General features: G+C 41.1%; 1 protein-coding gene across 1 annotated transcript in view; it reads right to left on the bottom strand.

Moving 5' to 3' along the window:
- Positions 1-4371: 4371 nt before the first annotated feature.
- The window catches only part of nfatc3a (nuclear factor of activated T cells 3a), a 62115-nt gene continuing 48284 nt past the window's right edge, over positions 4372-18202 (bottom strand). The window contains exons 9-10 of the mRNA XM_030721505.1: positions 16935-18011; positions 4372-7189 (exon numbers count right to left, since the gene is read on the bottom strand). Of these exons, the coding sequence (XP_030577365.1) occupies positions 7140-7189; positions 16935-18011 (1127 nt within the window). The 3' untranslated portion in view covers positions 4372-7139. The remainder of the gene's footprint in view (positions 7190-16934; positions 18012-18202) is intronic.

Genomic DNA, 18202 nt, shown 5'->3' on the forward strand with positions numbered 1-18202 from the left:
TACAACATATAGCATGTCATCCTATTTAGATTTTTCCAAGCACTACAGATTTCTTTTTGCTTCAGAGACTTGAAGAACTGAGTGCCTTTAACAGAGTAGCACAAGAAATTAATTCTATTTTTATTAATGTAATTTCTTTACAAAAACTAAGATTCTGTTATCAAATGTAAAAGAACGTGTTTCCTAACGTTGTTTATAACTAGCTACTGTGTTTATTTTGTTCTTGTCTCCAGAATATTTGTGTGTGTGTCTATAGCATGCTTTAATTCCTACCAGAGTACTGTTTAGAGCTGCATGAGTTTTTCCTGTGGCAGGCCCTCTGACAGCTCACTTAGTTTTTCACCTTTACTGCGCCTACATCACCCAGAGTGCAATACTGGCCTGAATGAGGCTCGTTCGACCTCTGGTGGCAGAGGAGATATTTCTTTTTGTAGCAAGTTTGAGACTTGCGTGAATTGAGATTTGTGTATAAACTGTAAACAATAAAAAAGTGTTGACAACGACCTGTGTTGGTTCTTTAGACACAAATACAAAATATCAATTTAGACTTCACTAGAAGTTGATGTAATCCCAGGGTTTCTTTCAAAATGTCTGAAATATTAACCTAATCTAAACCCTACGAGGTTTTCTTCCAAATGTCACTTAAAGTCATCAGCCGCTTTAAGTAAACCTGTTCAAATGCCCATTAATGCAAATATCTAATCAGCCAATCACATGGTAGAAACTCAGTGCATTTAGGTATGTAGACATGGTCAAGATGACTTGCTGAAGTTCAAACAATGTCAGAATGGGGAAGAAAGGTGATGTGACTGAATGTGGTGCGGTTCAAACTAGACGGGCTGTTGAGTATTTCAGAGATTCTACTTCAGGACAAAAGGCCACATGAAAGGATGGGGCAAGGTCTCAGTGGTTTTACCCAAAACCCATGGTGGTAATGGCCCATGCTTTTTTTTTTTTTCCTTTTTCACACCTTGGCTCACGTGATGTCACACATGATCAATAGTGGGTCAAAGACCATCTCCAAAAGGGAAAGTCCCCACTAGAGTTTAAATGCCTGGGACTGTACACTTTTTGGTTTTAGAGCTGAAGAAGCCTCGTGGATAAGAGGTGAAACGTTTCAAGCTCTGGAGACTATTTCATAAACTGCTGATCATCTCGGGTTTTCCTGCACAACATCTCTAGGGTTTACAGAGAATGGTCCAAAAAAGAGAAAATATCCAGTGAGTGGCCGTCCTCCGGGTGAAAACGCCTTGTTGATGCCAGAGAATGGGCAGACTACTTTGAGCTGATGTGAAGGCAACAGTAACCCAGATAACCACTTGCTACAACCAAGGTATGCATAGGAGCAACATGTCAAACCTTGAAGCAGTTGGGCTACAGCAGCAGAAGACCACACCAGGTGCCTCTCCTCTCAGCTATGAACAGGAAACTGAGGCTAAAGTTCACACAGACTCACCACAATATAGATAATAGACAATAGAAGATTGGAAAAGCATTGCTTGAACTGGTGAGTCTCAATTTCTGCTGAGATATTCAGATGGAAGGGTCAGTAAATAATATGAAAGCACGGATCCACTTTGCCCTGTATCAAAGGTTCAAGGTGGTGGTGGCAGTGGTTTAATGGTGTGGGGAATATTTTTATGGCACACTTTGGACCCAGTAGGATCAACTGAGCATAGCTTCAATTCTACAGCCTACCTGAGTATTGTTTCTGATGGCTGCTTCCAACAGGATAACATGACATGTCACGAAGCTCAAATTGACCAAAATCTCTGAGGAATGTTTCCAGCACCAACTGATGGCAAAAAGGGGCACAACCTGGTTATAGAAAGGTCTACCTAATAAAGTGGCCAGTGAGTTTATTTGAGACACCCAAATAAAAGAGCATGCCAAAAAGTGGTGCATAAGACTTCATGTGAACATCTTCTGTTCTTCTCAGGGGCAGTACAGTGGAGGGTGGCACAAGGTGCAGTGGGTTAGCACTGTTGCCTCATAGCAAGAAGGTCCTGGGTTCGAATCCTGCCCAGGGACTTTCTGTGTGGAGTTTATGTTCTCCCCTTGTCTGCAACAATATGCATGGGGTTACATTAATTGGTTATTCTAAATTGTCATAGGTATCAATGTAAGTTTGAATGGTTGTCTGTCTCTGTGTTAGCCCTGCAATGGCAGCCTGTCCAGAGTGTACTCTGCTTCTCAACCAATCACGACCCAAGACTGTGAATCAGATAAGCAGAAGAAAATGGAATAGATGTTCTATTCTTTGAAAATTTGCCAAATCCAGCTATACCCCTAACACTAGATGGGTTACTGGTGACCTGGTGGATCTTAAGTGACTACTTATTTATATAAATTCTTTTAGTCAAGCAACACAACTACTGTTGGTTTGTAGAGCAACCCAGCTGATAACAGTGTGGACATGCCAGACCTTCTCCACTTTCAGAAACGCTGATGGATATAGGATCACCAAAGTAAACTATTCCAGATTCAAAGAAGATTTTACTACAAAAATATAGAAATTATATCTGCTGCCAGCTGCAAGCTCTTGAAGTACCAGTGGAGGGCGCCAAAGAAGCACAGTTTTATTGTTTTCACATAAGCGCAAGAGACCGAAAGTCAGCGGTTCAACTGTCTCGGAGTAAAGGGACACGTTTGCGTGACCATAAATTACGCGTAAAACACGTTGCCACCTTGTGTTTCATCTTTGGACATCTATGGCACAGAATAAGTGGGAAAGCTGTATAAAACCAGAGACATGAGACTCAAAGAAGCAGCCTCTACCACAGAAAAAGTTATCAAAGTTTAACTTCAGTGGGAGGTGCGAGACTGGTGGCTGTACCTGCAGTTTTTCTGGTGACCACTGAAATTAAAGGCGACTCAGAAAACACTGAAAAATAACTACCAAAGTGGCCGAGTGGCGAGATTTATTTACAGAAGGGCTTTAAATTTAAAAAATAATAAACTGTTATAGCTACAGATAAACTCCGAGACTCCACGGACTATAAAACATGAGGTTAGTTTTTTTTCCTTCAATCAGACCCAGAAAACTGAGTTATTGCTTTATTGTTCCCTCGCAGAATGAGCGCGCAGAGCTCTCAGCTCCACAGACACGGGAAATTAGTTTATGACCGAATATAAACGACAGCCTATAATTTAAAACTGTTAAAGCCTTCTTATTTCTTTTCCTGATTGCAGCGATATTGGGTTGATGTATTTGAATTTTCCCGTGAACCACTTCATGAACAGGCAACAAGTGTGAGCATTTCTAAAAATGCGTGTTCCACATTTTGATTGACTCAAGTCATCAAATGAGTGTCACAAGAAATGAAAGAAGTGGTTGGCTATGAAAGAGATGCGCTGATCTGCATTCTGCTGAAAAGCAGAGGATTACCAGACAACTGCTTTATGAGCAGATCTGGTTAAAAAGGCATGTATGTTCATATGTGTTCCCTTCTAGTTGTACGGGATACGTGTTGAGCTACTCCTCATTTCTTTATATTTTGCTTCCAAGGAGTCAGACTTCCTCCTCCTGTCTTAAAGTGTTCTCTACCAAGTTTTCCAGGCTTTCTGAAGGTGTGGCTGTGCTTTTCCACTCATTTTCAGTCCAGTCCTTGTACCTGAACTTTTTCAGATGAATGTTTTGTTTGTTAAGCCACTTAACACTCACCTATGACTCATTCAAATAGTGTTGTGTCTACACATAACATACAACTTAGCAAAGAACCTGTTTTATATGGTTATCATTGAGCTTTTAGCAGAAAACTTTGCATACTATGCTGAGATATGCCGTGTGTTCATAAACAAAGCCTAAGCCTTGCATTTCAGCCAGTGGTGTTGGAGATCTTATCAAAATTATAAATGCAGAAAAATACCATCACATTTCCATCACCACATGTTGTGGTCATACCAAATCTTGACTTTCAAGCTCGTTAGCTGTGCTTTTACCTTACATACTGTACCTCCTGTTTCCATATTTGCACCCATCTCCCATTTTCTTAGCAAAGTATAAAGAAAAGACATTTTGCAAAATAAAAGAATACAGTGTGTCTCAGAGAGATTGGGGGGGGGGGGGGGGGGGGGGGGGGGGGGGACACAAAGCCATGGCTGAGTTTTTGGTTTTATTGACATACACTACTTTAGAGCCTACAGTATGATGCAAGGTATTATTCCCTTTGAATAATTTCAAAAAGCACTGCAGTCTTAAAAATTACAAAATTTTAAACATACAAAATATACAAGAAATGACAATACAAGGCTTGGTAAACATAAGCTAAACCTGTATTTCCCTTTTATTTTACAAAACAATCATATTACACACACAATTTATATATATATATATATATATATATATATATATATATATATATATGACGCTCGTGTCCCCAGTTTTAGGAATGACATCCATTTCAAAGTATCAAAAATAGAGTTGTACAGTCTCTGTTGCTTTACTATTACGTAAAGTGGGAACATATTGTTCGGTCTTTGGTTATGACAGATAAGGGCGGCTGCCAGAGTTTACTGTCAATGCTGGGTTTTGCTTCTTTTTTTTTTTTTTTTTGTAGTCTTGCTTCTTTTTATCTGCAGAACCAACTTTATATGCAAAACGCCCATCGTCTTCCTCCCACCCAACCCTTAAAGTCCACACTTCCCCCTAAAAACAAACAAAAATAACAAAAATAACCGACTTGCGTCTTACTCATTAAAAAAAAAAAAAAACAGAACAGCATATAGACACACTGAAAAACTGGTTTTCAAACGAGTTAAGGCATCCTAATAGTTTACATAGTGACGTGATACTCTCACTATCTGAAGGTTCAGTCATTTTTCTCTGTGAAGTTCATAAGCAACTTTACAACTACTTTATAATCTCATTTCTCATATATAACATCATATCTCACATTTGCTGCTGTTACAGTTTGCATAGCCTAAATACATGTGTGTGCTTCTGTTGTTGAAAATAGGACTCTTACGATTCCTGTCTTCTGTACAGCGTATTTGGTACAAACATCAACCACTCATCCACACACTCACTCAGAACTGAACCTATTACGGTGCTTGCAACTGTGTCCTCGGCAAGGCAGATTGGCTGATGGACAAATCCAGGATGCTAACGGAATCAATCAAGCATCTAAAAAAAAGTCTACAGTCTACTTCTATAGGCATCAAGGTCTTTTTTTTTTTTTTTTTTGTCTTTTTTTTCCCCATTTGTAAAGGCATTAGGCAGAATATGAATGCATAGCATAATAATTTTCACCTGGAAACTCACTTCAAACCATCATTTAAAACAAAAAAATAAAAACACTCCTGAGCTCTCCTCATCCTTGTCAAACATAAGGCAGACATGCCAGTGGAAGCCAGAATCGGTATCTGTCTGTTCACGTGTGTTCACATCTGGTACGTCAAAGCTGACTAAAAACGTGCCTGAAGGTGCTCTTTGCTCAGGTTTGTTATTGCTGCCACACAGGCACTGCATATCTGTCAGGAGAGCAAGAATGGGAACAAATACATCCTGGAAACAATGGAGGAGTCGTCATGGATCGTTATCAGCAAAGATTGATTGTTTCAAACAGTGGGATGTGGGATACTCCATTACATCCAATTCCTGTTCTGTGGGTTTTCACCTTTCATTGCTAAAGGGGCGCAACACATAAATGCAACATATAAACATTTTTATGTGTAAGTACTTTATCATAATATGCCTGCCTTAGCTATCATACCATTAGAGGTATGACTGCTGTTAGGAAACTGAAGGCCACACTAAGGGCCCTGGGAGATTCAGAAATGCATGGATGGAAATTTGAGAGGCAGAGACTTCTGTGTGTGTGGACCAATGAAAAACACTTCTAACACCAAACTAATCGCCATCTTCATGCATCTTCAACTGTCCCTCATCGGGACTCCTGAAATCACATCCACACGATCCGAGCTGCACATCTGTTTCTGAAAAAATATATCGTTAAACTTAAAGCCTGCTGTGGAAAAGCAACAACAAGAAAAAGCTTTTGCCACCAATGAAAGCTCCTAATTGTTAATAAGGCCTTTGTTCAATGTGAAGAGGGTGGAGAAACACAGGAAAGGAAAGGATGAAGAGGAAACACAGGAGACAGGAGAAGAAAAGGAGACGGGTGTGATGGTGATGGTGTAAGGGAGTTAATGTACAGATATCTACACGGCTGCAAGGTTACAAAAAGTTGTGGAATGTTGCAGATCTGAACGAGATTGGCGCCACAGCAACTCGTTCTACCTGCCAGGGCCCCGCCCCTCCAGACCTGAATATTTTTATAATTTACAAGGGGCGTGGACATCGTCACCACAACAAATTTTGCTCACTCAGTCTGACAGCAAAGCTTGGCAAGAAAATTTCCTGAAATATTGATAGGAATTCCAATCATTAATTCAATTTCATGGTTTAACTGTTCTGCCATACTTTTGCTGATGTTCAATTAACCCTGAATATTTGTAGCATCCTGATGTGTTGCCTGAGAAACTGGCTACACTCAGTGCACTGTAACAGCCTTCTGGCTCCTCGTGACTGCGCACTACTGAGCATCTCTTATTCTCGTGTGTCACAAGACGTCTTCATTCTTGAAGGTCAATGCTGGTGAGAGGGCGACAACAGCGCATTCTGTTGTCTCTTGTAGATAATGCATTCAAAAAAAGCGAGCGCTCCAGACTCACAGACGTGAGTACTGATTGGTCAGGAAGACTGGGTGCTTTAAAGGGTCAGATGTACACCTAACAAAGGGTCACTGCCTGAACAGTGAAGAGCTGAAAAGAAAGAAGGTTTTTGTAACGGTTTCTCATTGTTCTCCAAGAGTTTCACCCTGGCTCCAACTTGGCATTGCTACAACATCCTCCTGCTCACATTTTCTTTCTAATCTATTTGAAGTTCTGTATCAAGATCTCTACGTAGGAGAAACAGCTTTAAAATAAATGGGAGGAGTTTCTTCTTCAGGCTGGTGAACTTGCAAATCATTGTGATTTTAATAGAATCTCCGATCGTATTCAGTCACTGACCACAATCCTCTCTTTTCAGCCCTCTTCTTCCCGCAGGACCAGCACCCGGACTGGGACTTGGGCCTGTTATGGAGCTGAAGAGGTGCCGAGATTAAGGAGATGCCACGGTTGACGTGAAGGCCAAGCTATGACTGGTTGGGGGACTGGGACATGTCTCTACCGATGATCTCGTTCACTGTGGAGGGAAAGGCAAACAGAGAAAACAGATATTTTAAACTTTAAATGTATTATTTTGTCAGAATATATGCATTTATTTCCAGCAGAGGTCAGTGTAGTTCCACGCTGAGTTCCTCAGAAGATGAAAATGGCAAACTCAAACTGCCAAAAGCTTAAAATGGAAAAACTCTTAAAAAAAAAAACTGGTAAACCCATAGGTTACAAAGTCATTGCTCTGACATGAGATATGATCGCTTCTGACATAACAAATGAGAGAAACTATTCCATTCACTAAATGTGCCAATTCTAAGCTTTGTTTGAGTCCAAGAAATGTTAGCAGTTAGCACAGCACATTTACTCCTATAAACACACACTCCTGAACAGCTGGCCAACCAGCGGGGCTGTCCATTACTTCATTAGAGCTTTAATGGTGGTTCAGTACATTTCCTCAGGCCTGTTCATGAGGTTTGCAAGCATGGCAAAAGGGCTGTGTAAAACCAATCTATTGTTAAACACGCTGTTGAGCCCAGAGAGGCACTCAGGCACAGCGAGGTTAATTACTCCACAGACTCAGTTAGAGCCTGATTTTAAATAAATAACAAGTAAGCCTTTCTCTGTGCTGCAGCCTGTTTTCCAGCCAGCCTGAATGGTTGTTTTACATCTGCTGCTTCCATTCATAACTCACACTGGGACCACGAGAAAAACAGCAGGGAGCCAGTAAAAACTGCAGCCGTGAAGTAAATCAGCTTCACTTTGACTTGTGAGGAAGACATGAGGACAGAAAGAGTAAAAGAAAGCTTAAGATTTATTTTAAATTTATGGAAAATATGATGTGAAGGTTCCTTTTTTTTTTTTTGCCACTCTTACAACATGTATGAGTTCACCTTTTTGTCCTCTGACTTCTTCATGTGGTCAAAAACAAAAATCAGGCTCAGCAAACTGGTTTGGGTGGGTGTAGCAGAGACCTCTGGCCCAGTGTGACACCACCACCAATGAGCACGATCTGTCTGTACATGCCCGTCAAAACGCAGCCCTCTCCACCCCTCTGTGACCACATATGCAGCTTTAATGTAAAATAAAGCCCCCCCCAAAAAAGATTTCAACCAAATGTTTTACTGTAACTCAGTTAAAAAAAATAAAAAAATGTGGCAGGGAGCAACTTAGTCATAGATGAGCAAATGAACCAGCCAAATGCATTTCTTCAGAAAAAAGAAACCATATTCAAATCTAACACAGGTACACCTAAAAGCTGTAAAGTAATACGAGTAATAAAGCAACACAATCTTAATAAATCCGGTAAACTATAAAAGTCTTTACATTTGTTTTGTTAACCTTTATATCCGTTTCACAGTTTCATCACCTCCTCTTAAAACTAAAGAGCACTTCAAGTTCATTTTTTCATACTGAACACATGACTGATTTTACAGTCTCTGTCATGGGACCAGCAGCACAATTTAGTGCCTTGGTGTACTTTATTTGTGTTTTCTGCTGCTTGCTTTTGTGTCTGGCCACCATCACTCACATCATCCTGTTAGCGTGGGAGGCTCTTCCTTTCCCATGTCAACCATGTTCACACACCACACACACACACACACACACACACACACACACACACACACACACACACACACACACACACACACACACACACACACACACACACACACACGCTGTCATACTCACAGCACCACCACGCACTTATGAGACTACTGTGTGATTATCAAAGCAAACATTTACCTTTAAGCATACAGTCTAACCTTGATGTACAACATGCAACAAGTGGACTGGCTCACTGCGTTGTCACACAATTCCTTGTGTGAAATAAAACTGATAGAGAACCACAGATCTCCTTTAAAGGCTGTGACCTTTTGAAAGACAAGTGCTGCAGCTGGGCTCAAAACAAACTGCATCTTACAGCTGTTAATGGACCATCAGAGCAGAAGTTATATTGATAAAATGAAAAGGCTATAAGCTGGGTTTCTTTTCATTTCTGTAACACAAGTTTAATGAAGTTCAGTGAAGTTTTATATTTGACTTCTTACACTTTTAATCTCAAACAAATTTAGAAAATATCTTAATAGCAGTTATCTACACTGAACATAAGTTACATTGGTTTGAAAGGAAAAGCTTGATTCTGAGCACTAACAGATTAAATTAGAGGTACACATTATGCGGCGGTGCTTACAGGCCTGTCAGAAACCTTCCGCACAGCTTAAGTTTTATGTGGTAAGCTCTGCTTATTCAAGGGAGTGAATCTGCCTTAATACCACAGGAATATGAGCAACATAGTGTGAAGTGCGACAGACCGACATTAAGTGGGCGTCTGCAAAAACTCATCACTTTCCGCTGTACTGATTAGATTGTTGCATAGGCAAACATTAACTTATCGACCGATAAATAAGTGAGTAGAGCCAAAAAAAAGGCAGTCGTGTACAACTTCAGACTAATTCCTCTCGTTTCAATTACATTTGTTTTCTTATAAAACGAGCTGAGGCTGAAATGGTTTCCCACAACGAACTGTCAGAAATATTTTCACGAGACTTCACTCTCGATATAACATCTGCGCCCAATGTAAATTTGGACGATTTGAAATGAGTAGAACTTGTTTTGCAAGTCAGTTTCCATCTTAAAAGGGGCATACAGTGGAAAGGAGGTTATTCCATCTCTGCCCTTTTACAATTCTTTTGTTTCCCTTCTCATTCAATTCAACAAACTACTTGGAACAGCATCAGTTTCATAATAAAAGTTAGAATCTGTGGACTTAAAACGGGACAAACTAAACTAAAGTTCATTTAACTAAAAACGTTTTTATCTAAGAAAAGAGAAAAAGACTAGAGCTAACACTGAGCAGCTGAGCAATCATTGTAATTTGTAAAAATAAAACAATGTTTCCCTCATCGGTGAGCAAAAGATAATCTATGCTTCAATTTAACATGGAGCTCCACACATCAATAACCAGAAGTGAAAGAGAGGTTTTAGTTGAGCACAAGCTGTGACTAGTTTCATATGCCATAGTATTTTCTCAGGTTTACTGGTATTGTTCATGACAGTGCAACAGAAAACCAGTGATTCAGCGCTGGCTGTTGTAGTAACTGTGGCTCTGAATGTCTCAGCCGGAGGGAGATCCTCTGCAGATGACTGGGAGGGGGGCTCCCTAGCCAAAATATACATCAGCCTACTGCCACTACTACAGTTACTACTGCTAGTAAAGGATGTAATCAGAATGCTCCTTCCTCATGAGATAAAGAGATAATCCTTTAACTGACTGAAATAAACAAAGCCAACCCTTTCTGCTGCCTCCACTTTCAGTCATCGTTTGTGCTACACAACCAAAGATGTTAGTTTAGAGGGAAGGCAGTTTTTCCAATCACCATCCATGCAGACATTTTATCTCATCCAAAATTAAGCATTACAATCTTGCGTACTTTACAGCATAATGAAGAAAGACGTGTGTTGTAGTGCAGGAGAAAGAGATAACAGTCAGTTAAACACCAGAACTGACTGCCAGTAGGATCGGTAAGAGTCAGAACAAGCAAGAGGGTCCAGAATATTAAAAATATAACCCCTCAAACACCCCCAAAAAAGTGTGGCTACAAAATGTCAGGCAGAATTTAAAGCTTAGACATAAAGTGCTAAGTGAGAAACGAATTTGTTGTCAAATCTGCATACTGCGATTGAAGCGGTAACAGTTGCTTTGTTAAATTTCCCTGAAAGGAGGTTTCACATCTAGCAGGAGACCACTGTGACTGGGTTAGCTCACGTTTCAATTTCTAAAGTGCATGTCAAAGGAGGCATATTGAAAAGATTTCCAAAATGCAAAACAGAAGTGAAACAGGCAGATGGTCATTCAGTACGATAAACATGTCTTCTGTCGAAATGGAAAGTGGGTAATTATCAAAACCCTTTATGACACACTGAAAAAAGTTCCCTGACCCAGGCATTAAAAACATTACCCTGGCAGAGCGGCTTAAGCAAATAGCTCAAAGTTTGACTGATTCTTCAGTCCAGCAAATGAAGACAACACGCCACAATGGAAAATGTTGGCGCAAAGGGAACAGAGAGAAGCAAGACTCAGTTTGCCTGCAACAGGGAATATCAAAGCACACAGTTTCCACTTGGAGGGCCCTGTAATGACATGCACACATCCTCACAAAGCCTCAGCTATGAGACCAAACGTTAAGTAAAAGAGCCACTGACTGATCACACACATCGGAAATAGACGGTCAGTTGATGGAACTTGTATTGAAATCTTCCAGCTCTGCTCCGGAAAGCCTCCCCCCCCCCCCCATTTACTCTTCATCTCAGCTGCTTCTCTGTAATCCCTTTCTGCTTCATTTTAATTTGACTTTTGTAGTGAGTGAGTAGGTGAGGGCACAGATCACACCGGAGAAACTCGTTACAAAGTCTCAGTTTCTCAAAGTCACTCATCTCTCTGAATCATCTGTGGATTTCCCATTTGATCTAACGGTAAGTGATTCACAAGACTCTCGCCTTTGAACGACAACACGGAATAGTGACTCCACTGAGCAGATGACCAGAAGATCGAGTTTTAGGACAGAAACCACTGGAGCTTAAATAGCCACTTGGGGGCATTGACAAAGCCCACTCCAATAAATAAAAGTACATACTATAAGACTTAAAAGCTGAAGTCTTTCTGGAGTTAATCTTCATCTTTTTTTTTTTTACCTTTTTCTCTCCCAATGATTTAATGCGTCACTGTCAATTAGGAGCTAGAAACCCAACTTTTTTCCCCCACTTGAGAAAAGACTTTAGATGGTGTTTTATAAAATGTCAGAGCACAGAAAAAAATGTCAACTGAAATTTCCAAAAAGGTAACATCTTAAAATACTTTGTTTTGTAAGTCTAGCATCAAAAGTTATTTAAGGAGACACGAGAACATGTACAAGAAAAATTAAAACACTTTTTGCATTTTCTTGTAATATTTTGCCTACCAAGCAGGAGGCAGTGGCAAGGTAACATCAACATGCTAAGGTGACTCACCAAAAGCTCACAGACATACAGGTACATGTACAAAAGCTTGCATACACACATTTCAGCAGCTCCACATTTACAAGGGGGAGTGAAATTTGCTTCACCACAATCTGTCAAGTCCTTACTTGCGTGCCATGAAAATGTGGTGACTAGTATTAATTTTCCAGTTGAGCACCAGTGCTTCATACCTGGCTTAAGTGCACAAAAAACAGCCAGTCAGCAATGCAACAGAGGAAAAAACTCTGCAAAAACATCACCATAAAAGCAGCACTGCTATTTTCCAAAATAATATATGCACATATTCAAAAAACCACAACAAAATAAGAGTTAATAAACCACTCTTATCCTCACAGAGGGATTTCCAGGCTTTCCCTCCTTCTAAAGAAAAATGCAGCAGCTGGCACTGTCTCCATACCACATTCCTGCCTTTGCCAAGACCTCTGCATTACACTCTTTAAAACCTTAATTGTGTGGAAAGATGACACACAAAGTCCTTTTCCACTTGTTTGGGGGGAAAAGACCAGCAAAGGTTTGCCATTGTTTTTAAAGAGCAGCAGCAGCATTTAATGGAAATGTATTTTCCTTCCACTGTTGTTTTTTTATGCCAGCAAATCAGGAGTTTGGGGTTATTAGTTGTTCTTCTGGTCAATGGCAGCATTAAGGCTACCTCCGATACACAAAACAACTCATTTATTTCTGCTTATTTCATGAAAAAAAAAAAAATCTTTTGTTGATGGTGAAAACTACAAATTTCATTCATTTTTCAAGGAAAAATGTCAATTAAATATAATTTAAAAAGGGACCAAAGACAAAAAGACATTTCCAAGTCTAATTTCATGTTTAATTTCATTTCAGATAAAGCCGGTGTCACATTTCTCACCACCTGCCAAAGGTAAATCCAATATTCACTGCCCCCCCCCCCCCTCCGGAGGGCCAACTGCTGAGAAAAATGTCTTTTTGGATTAGTTGGTTATTGACCAGTTCACCACTTTCTTGTTTTACTCATTTTCTAGCTCTCAACTATTTTGCAGCATTCAGGAAGCACACATCATATGCAGGGTGCATGTGATAAACTTACTTTATCATATAAAGCTAAGCAAGTTGTTGGTTGCAGTGGTGTTAACGTGCCTGTCAGTACATGGTACACACCAAATTATTTCTGTCTGCTATTGTGAAACTACAGCAGCTGGTGAATTCACAAAGACTAGAAATGGGAAAATACATCTTTCTGTTCTCTGCGAAGGTAATGCACCTGCTAGCACCTTTACACATGACTAAACAACACATTATCGTTCTGTTAAAGAAACAAGCATCACTTTGGGTATTAAGTGTAGGCTTCAAGAAGTGGTCCAGTACATAAACACTGCAAGCATGTGTCAATCCACACTATTGAGCTGGTAGGTGGATTATACTGAACATAAAGATGAGACTGATAATGATCTTTTCAATTAAAGAGCACAGCTTCAAAACGAGTAAGTAGATTTGGTGGTTCAAAATGTTGCTTAATGGATAATGCTGTGTGAAACTTTCCAAGCATATGGAGTAACATAGATGGAGCAAAGGGGGGTGCCTCCAAGATGAAGATTTTTCATGCACTACAAAATGCTTCTAGCGTTTCTATCAACAGCTGGTGAAACTTTTTCACTTCTACGCAGTGCCTTGCCTTGTAAACACAGAAAAACAGGACAATAAAAACATATATTTAAAGATGTGTTCATAGACACTGCCTGGTATATTTGATTACATCTACAGGATGATGTGTGTCGCTCCATGTGCATGTTTCTGTGTCATTACTGTGCCAGTGTCTCTGCTCTGAGGAGTGCAGGCAGTAGGGCTCTGCCTATTATTAACCCTCAAAGCCAAAGCTCGCAGTTTGGTGCGGCTATGAATTTGGGCAGGGCAGCGCCGACAAAAGACCGGCTTTTGTTGTGGACACACGTTGCGGACACTGCCAACACTACAGCAACTGCTCACATGCAAACAAAGCCAATAACACACATGCTATTCTTTCCCAGCCGTGCTCTGCAAACATAAAGACAGTCACGTGCAGATTAATTAGTTAAGTGCACGGGTCGGCAGCAAAACAGCTTCAGACTCTGTCACCATGACCACTATGGAGGGCCCACATTCTTCAAGCCACTGCTATGTTCATATGGCGTAGCCAAAAGCATGCACATGCATATTATATTTATATTTTGTTATGAAAAAGGGTGCATTTGATCATTTTCCATTAAGGCACCACCTGATCACACTCAGTTCTGTTTTGATTCAGACATCAAAGCAATAGAAAAACAGCACATTTTAGTGACAGTCAGTTAAATCTTGGGCTGCTTTTATTGAGAATTTCCTTCTTTGCTTTTGTGGTTTATGGTCTTTTGCTTTTCTTTGATTGCAAAGTGTAATAAAAGTAACGCACAACTGCCCATGCATTACAAAGCAACAATTATGTATTCTTTGTTATTTTTCTATACACATTAAGTGCCATTTCTCCATAAATGCACTTCTTTATTTAGACAACAATGAAAACTTTAAATGTTCAATTATTGTTCAATTATTCAGTATACACTTCAGTTTAATTTCAGATTCCTAGTGCACTTCAGATTGAATGTCTCCCTGCAGTGGCTTTGGATCCAGGACTTGTCTGTCCATCTGTCTGTCAGTCTGTCTTCTCACCTCCTGTGTCTCCTGCTCTGTACGGGTGCACGCACATGCACACACACACACACCCTTCCAAAACATCAAGATGATACACACAAACACAGTATACAATCTCTCACTAAAACACACACACACACACACACACACACACACCAAGACACATATCCCAAGCATGCTATGGTGTGCGTCACAAGTGCCATCTGTTTGCTAATCAGAGCAGTTTTCTACACACATTTGTATTCCCCTCATATCACTGACTTATATCTGTGACACTACAGCAAAAGTTAATCTCATGTGTGATGACATACATGCAAAAATAGAGTCTATATAAAATTGGTTTGAGGGCAAACTTTTCTAAACATAATGTGTTTATCAGAAAACAAATGTTAATTATGTATAAATTGCTCAGAAGTATTAATTCTAGATGTTTTAAAAAAAAAAAATCAGAATACAGGTTTGCAATATGCAATATGAATTCACACATCCTTATGGTACTATGACAGACAGATCAGGAAGGACACAAATTTCAAACTGGGGTGCATGTGGTCTATTTAAGAGAGCGTGCTGCGACCTCCTAAAACTCAGAGCTGGGTGAAACGCCACGTCGCTACTTCAAAACATGGCCTACAGAGCTGGGCTGGCACAGAAAGCTATTTTTAGCCACAGGCTCAAAGGGAGAGCTTACATTCCCGTCTGAACTGTGTCACTCACAAACTTTTCTCACACTTTTTTTTAAATGAGATTGAGTACAGGCAGCTACTTTCAAAATGACTGTGTCTACATGAGTAGATGCTGAATAAAATTGAACTTAAATTTCCTGCAGAATTAAAAAAAAAAAAAAAATGGATGCATACGAATGAGGCTGTGAAAAGAGAGACACTGTGTATTCTTAAGTTTTATGCACTATTGAACCCGAGCAGCTGTTCACACGACTTATTGACAGCAACACTGTGTTAATAAGGTTGACCCTTTCTAACACACAGCATCACACTTCCCTTACATAGCCTTGCCAGGCTACTTATTAACTTTAAATCTTCAGAACCCTCATTTGAATATGTCAGCAGTGGTAACACAACCTACAGATAAGGAGGTAGGTGACTTAGAACAGTGTAGATTAACATATTTTAGGTAGAGAAGTTCACGGATGAGAGAAAAAAAAAAAGGTGCTAAATGCATGTGCTGACTTCACGGTCAATTGTTAAGTCAACAAGTTCTCCTGGGCATGCTAATTAGAGTTGTTAGCACAGGTACACACATGCTCATGTACACACAAATACACACAGGATGTAATTACTGCAGCAGCACACAAATGTAGTCTCCGTGTTCCAGCCACAGTCTTTGCAAGATGCAAAAATTTATGCAGTCCTCTCCCTGTCCTCAGCTCCAAGAAGCCAAAACATTCAAAGTGTAATTAATCTCCAAATCGCTGCCAGAGACACAGAAGCTTTGCAGTCCACAATTAGACCCTTTAATATGATACTACACCTATCAGTCTTATTATGTCTATGTTACCCAATACTAAGTCACAAGACCCCTCGGTAATGAACCTGTGTACACAACTGTGCACTGCAGTGACAGATGAAACACTATCACTGTTATCAGGCATCAAGGTTTCAGCCTCTTGAAAATACGACAACTGGTGCTGTGTATTGTTTTACATCATCAGGTACAAATTTATCTTGTGCGTCACGTATTGTAGGGTAAATTTAATCCCTGAACAGTCCCTTGTTTCAGACTGAAAATGAGATTGATCACAGATGGTTGTGCTCTAAATATCTTGTGTAAAAGGACAGGAAAATGTGATAATGAGAGCTGAAGCCCGGACTGACAGAAAACTGAAGAGTGAGAGTCAAAGATGCATAGTTCCCCACAGAACACCACAGGCTTACAGAGGTAAAGAAGCACTGTAAAAAAGTCAAAAGCTGATGGAGTAACTACTTCTAATTGTCTTGTCTGGTCTGTGGGACTTCTGGTTCTGAACATTTCACTGTTGCTCCCAGTGGTTCAAAGTGTATTATTGTTTCTTAAAGACACAAGGTAACTACTGAGCATTGGCATTAAACAGGCTAAACCCATAAGATGTTTTGAAATAAATTTAAGCTCATATTTCTCACCGTCATCCAGTGTGATGTCCTGCAAGCCAATGGAGCGGAAGGTGGGCTCCCCATCCTCTGGCTCTTGTTTAATGTTCAGCCTCTCCCCATCTGATGGGAAGGGCCCCTGAGGGCTTAAAGGATGAACCAGAGGCCCCACTCCTGCTGGAGACAGGCTTGTCATGACTGGGCTTGTAGCCTGGGGAGAAGGCTGCTGCTGGAGGGCCCCCAGAGGACTGCCACCTGAGGTGGGTGAAGATGAGGTGGGAGACTGGTACGGCAGTGAGTGGAGCTGAGGGGAAGAAGGCCCAGAGTGGGGAGAGGGGACCATCCGTGGAGGAGGGGCGCTGGACGCTGTAGGACAGGATGCTGATCTTTGACTTACTGGATGGTAGCCCATGGCCCTCTGCAGCTGTGCAGAGTGCTGCCCTGTCAGGGGGTGTCCACTAGGAGAGGGTACCTGTGTGGGATTTGGGGAGCAATGATAGCTTCCCAGTGTTTGAAGGTGTGAGCATGAGGGGGTAAATAAGGGTTGCTGGCTGTGGGGGGATCCAGCAATGGGGTTGGCTGTTGAAGAGGAGGGAGCAGTTGGCGAGGAGCAAGGGGAGGAGGGGTATACCATTCCCATGCCCATTGGGTGCGATGTTGTACTGGGGCTATGCTGAAAAGGCATCCTCTCATAGCCCTGAGGAGGAAGGTTGGGCTGGCCATTGAAGGGCAGACTGTGACCATGACTGTGCTGCATGGGCTCGTAGGGGGACCGGGGAGGAGCAGAAAGGGGAGCAGGAGAAGAGTTCGGATGGAACGTCATTTGGCAGTCTGCAGGAGGGTGATGCAAAATGCGACCCTGGAGGTGAGGCAGGTGCTGGAAAGATGGGGAGCCCAGGGAGGGGCAGGGGGCCTGTACGGGTAGCAGGCCAGGTCCGGAGCCCGTGGCCAGGCTGTGAGGGGAGCTGGACAGAAGGCTGTCCGATGGGTGGCCCAGCTCAGGAGAAGGCAGCTGGGTGCGCACCAGACTACCAGCATGTGCCAGGGGCATGGAAATAGGAGGTCCTGCAGCAAGGTCCAGCTCATCTCTGTGCTCCTGTTTAACCATGACTAAAGATACAGAGGAGGAAGGGAGATGGGACAGGATGAAAGAGAGAGAGAGAGAGAAAAAAAAAACACACACATTGTCAGTGTGCCAATCAAATACTACAAGAAAATAGATAAAAGCAATCTATAAATTTGTCAAGCCACTGTGTTGCAGTATTTACAGTATTGCTGCCATTTTTGCTTCAGGTATAGTA

The sequence above is a fragment of the Archocentrus centrarchus genome, chromosome 3 (assembly GCF_007364275.1).
Source record: "Archocentrus centrarchus isolate MPI-CPG fArcCen1 chromosome 3, fArcCen1, whole genome shotgun sequence".
Taxonomy (NCBI): domain Eukaryota; kingdom Metazoa; phylum Chordata; class Actinopteri; order Cichliformes; family Cichlidae; genus Archocentrus; species Archocentrus centrarchus.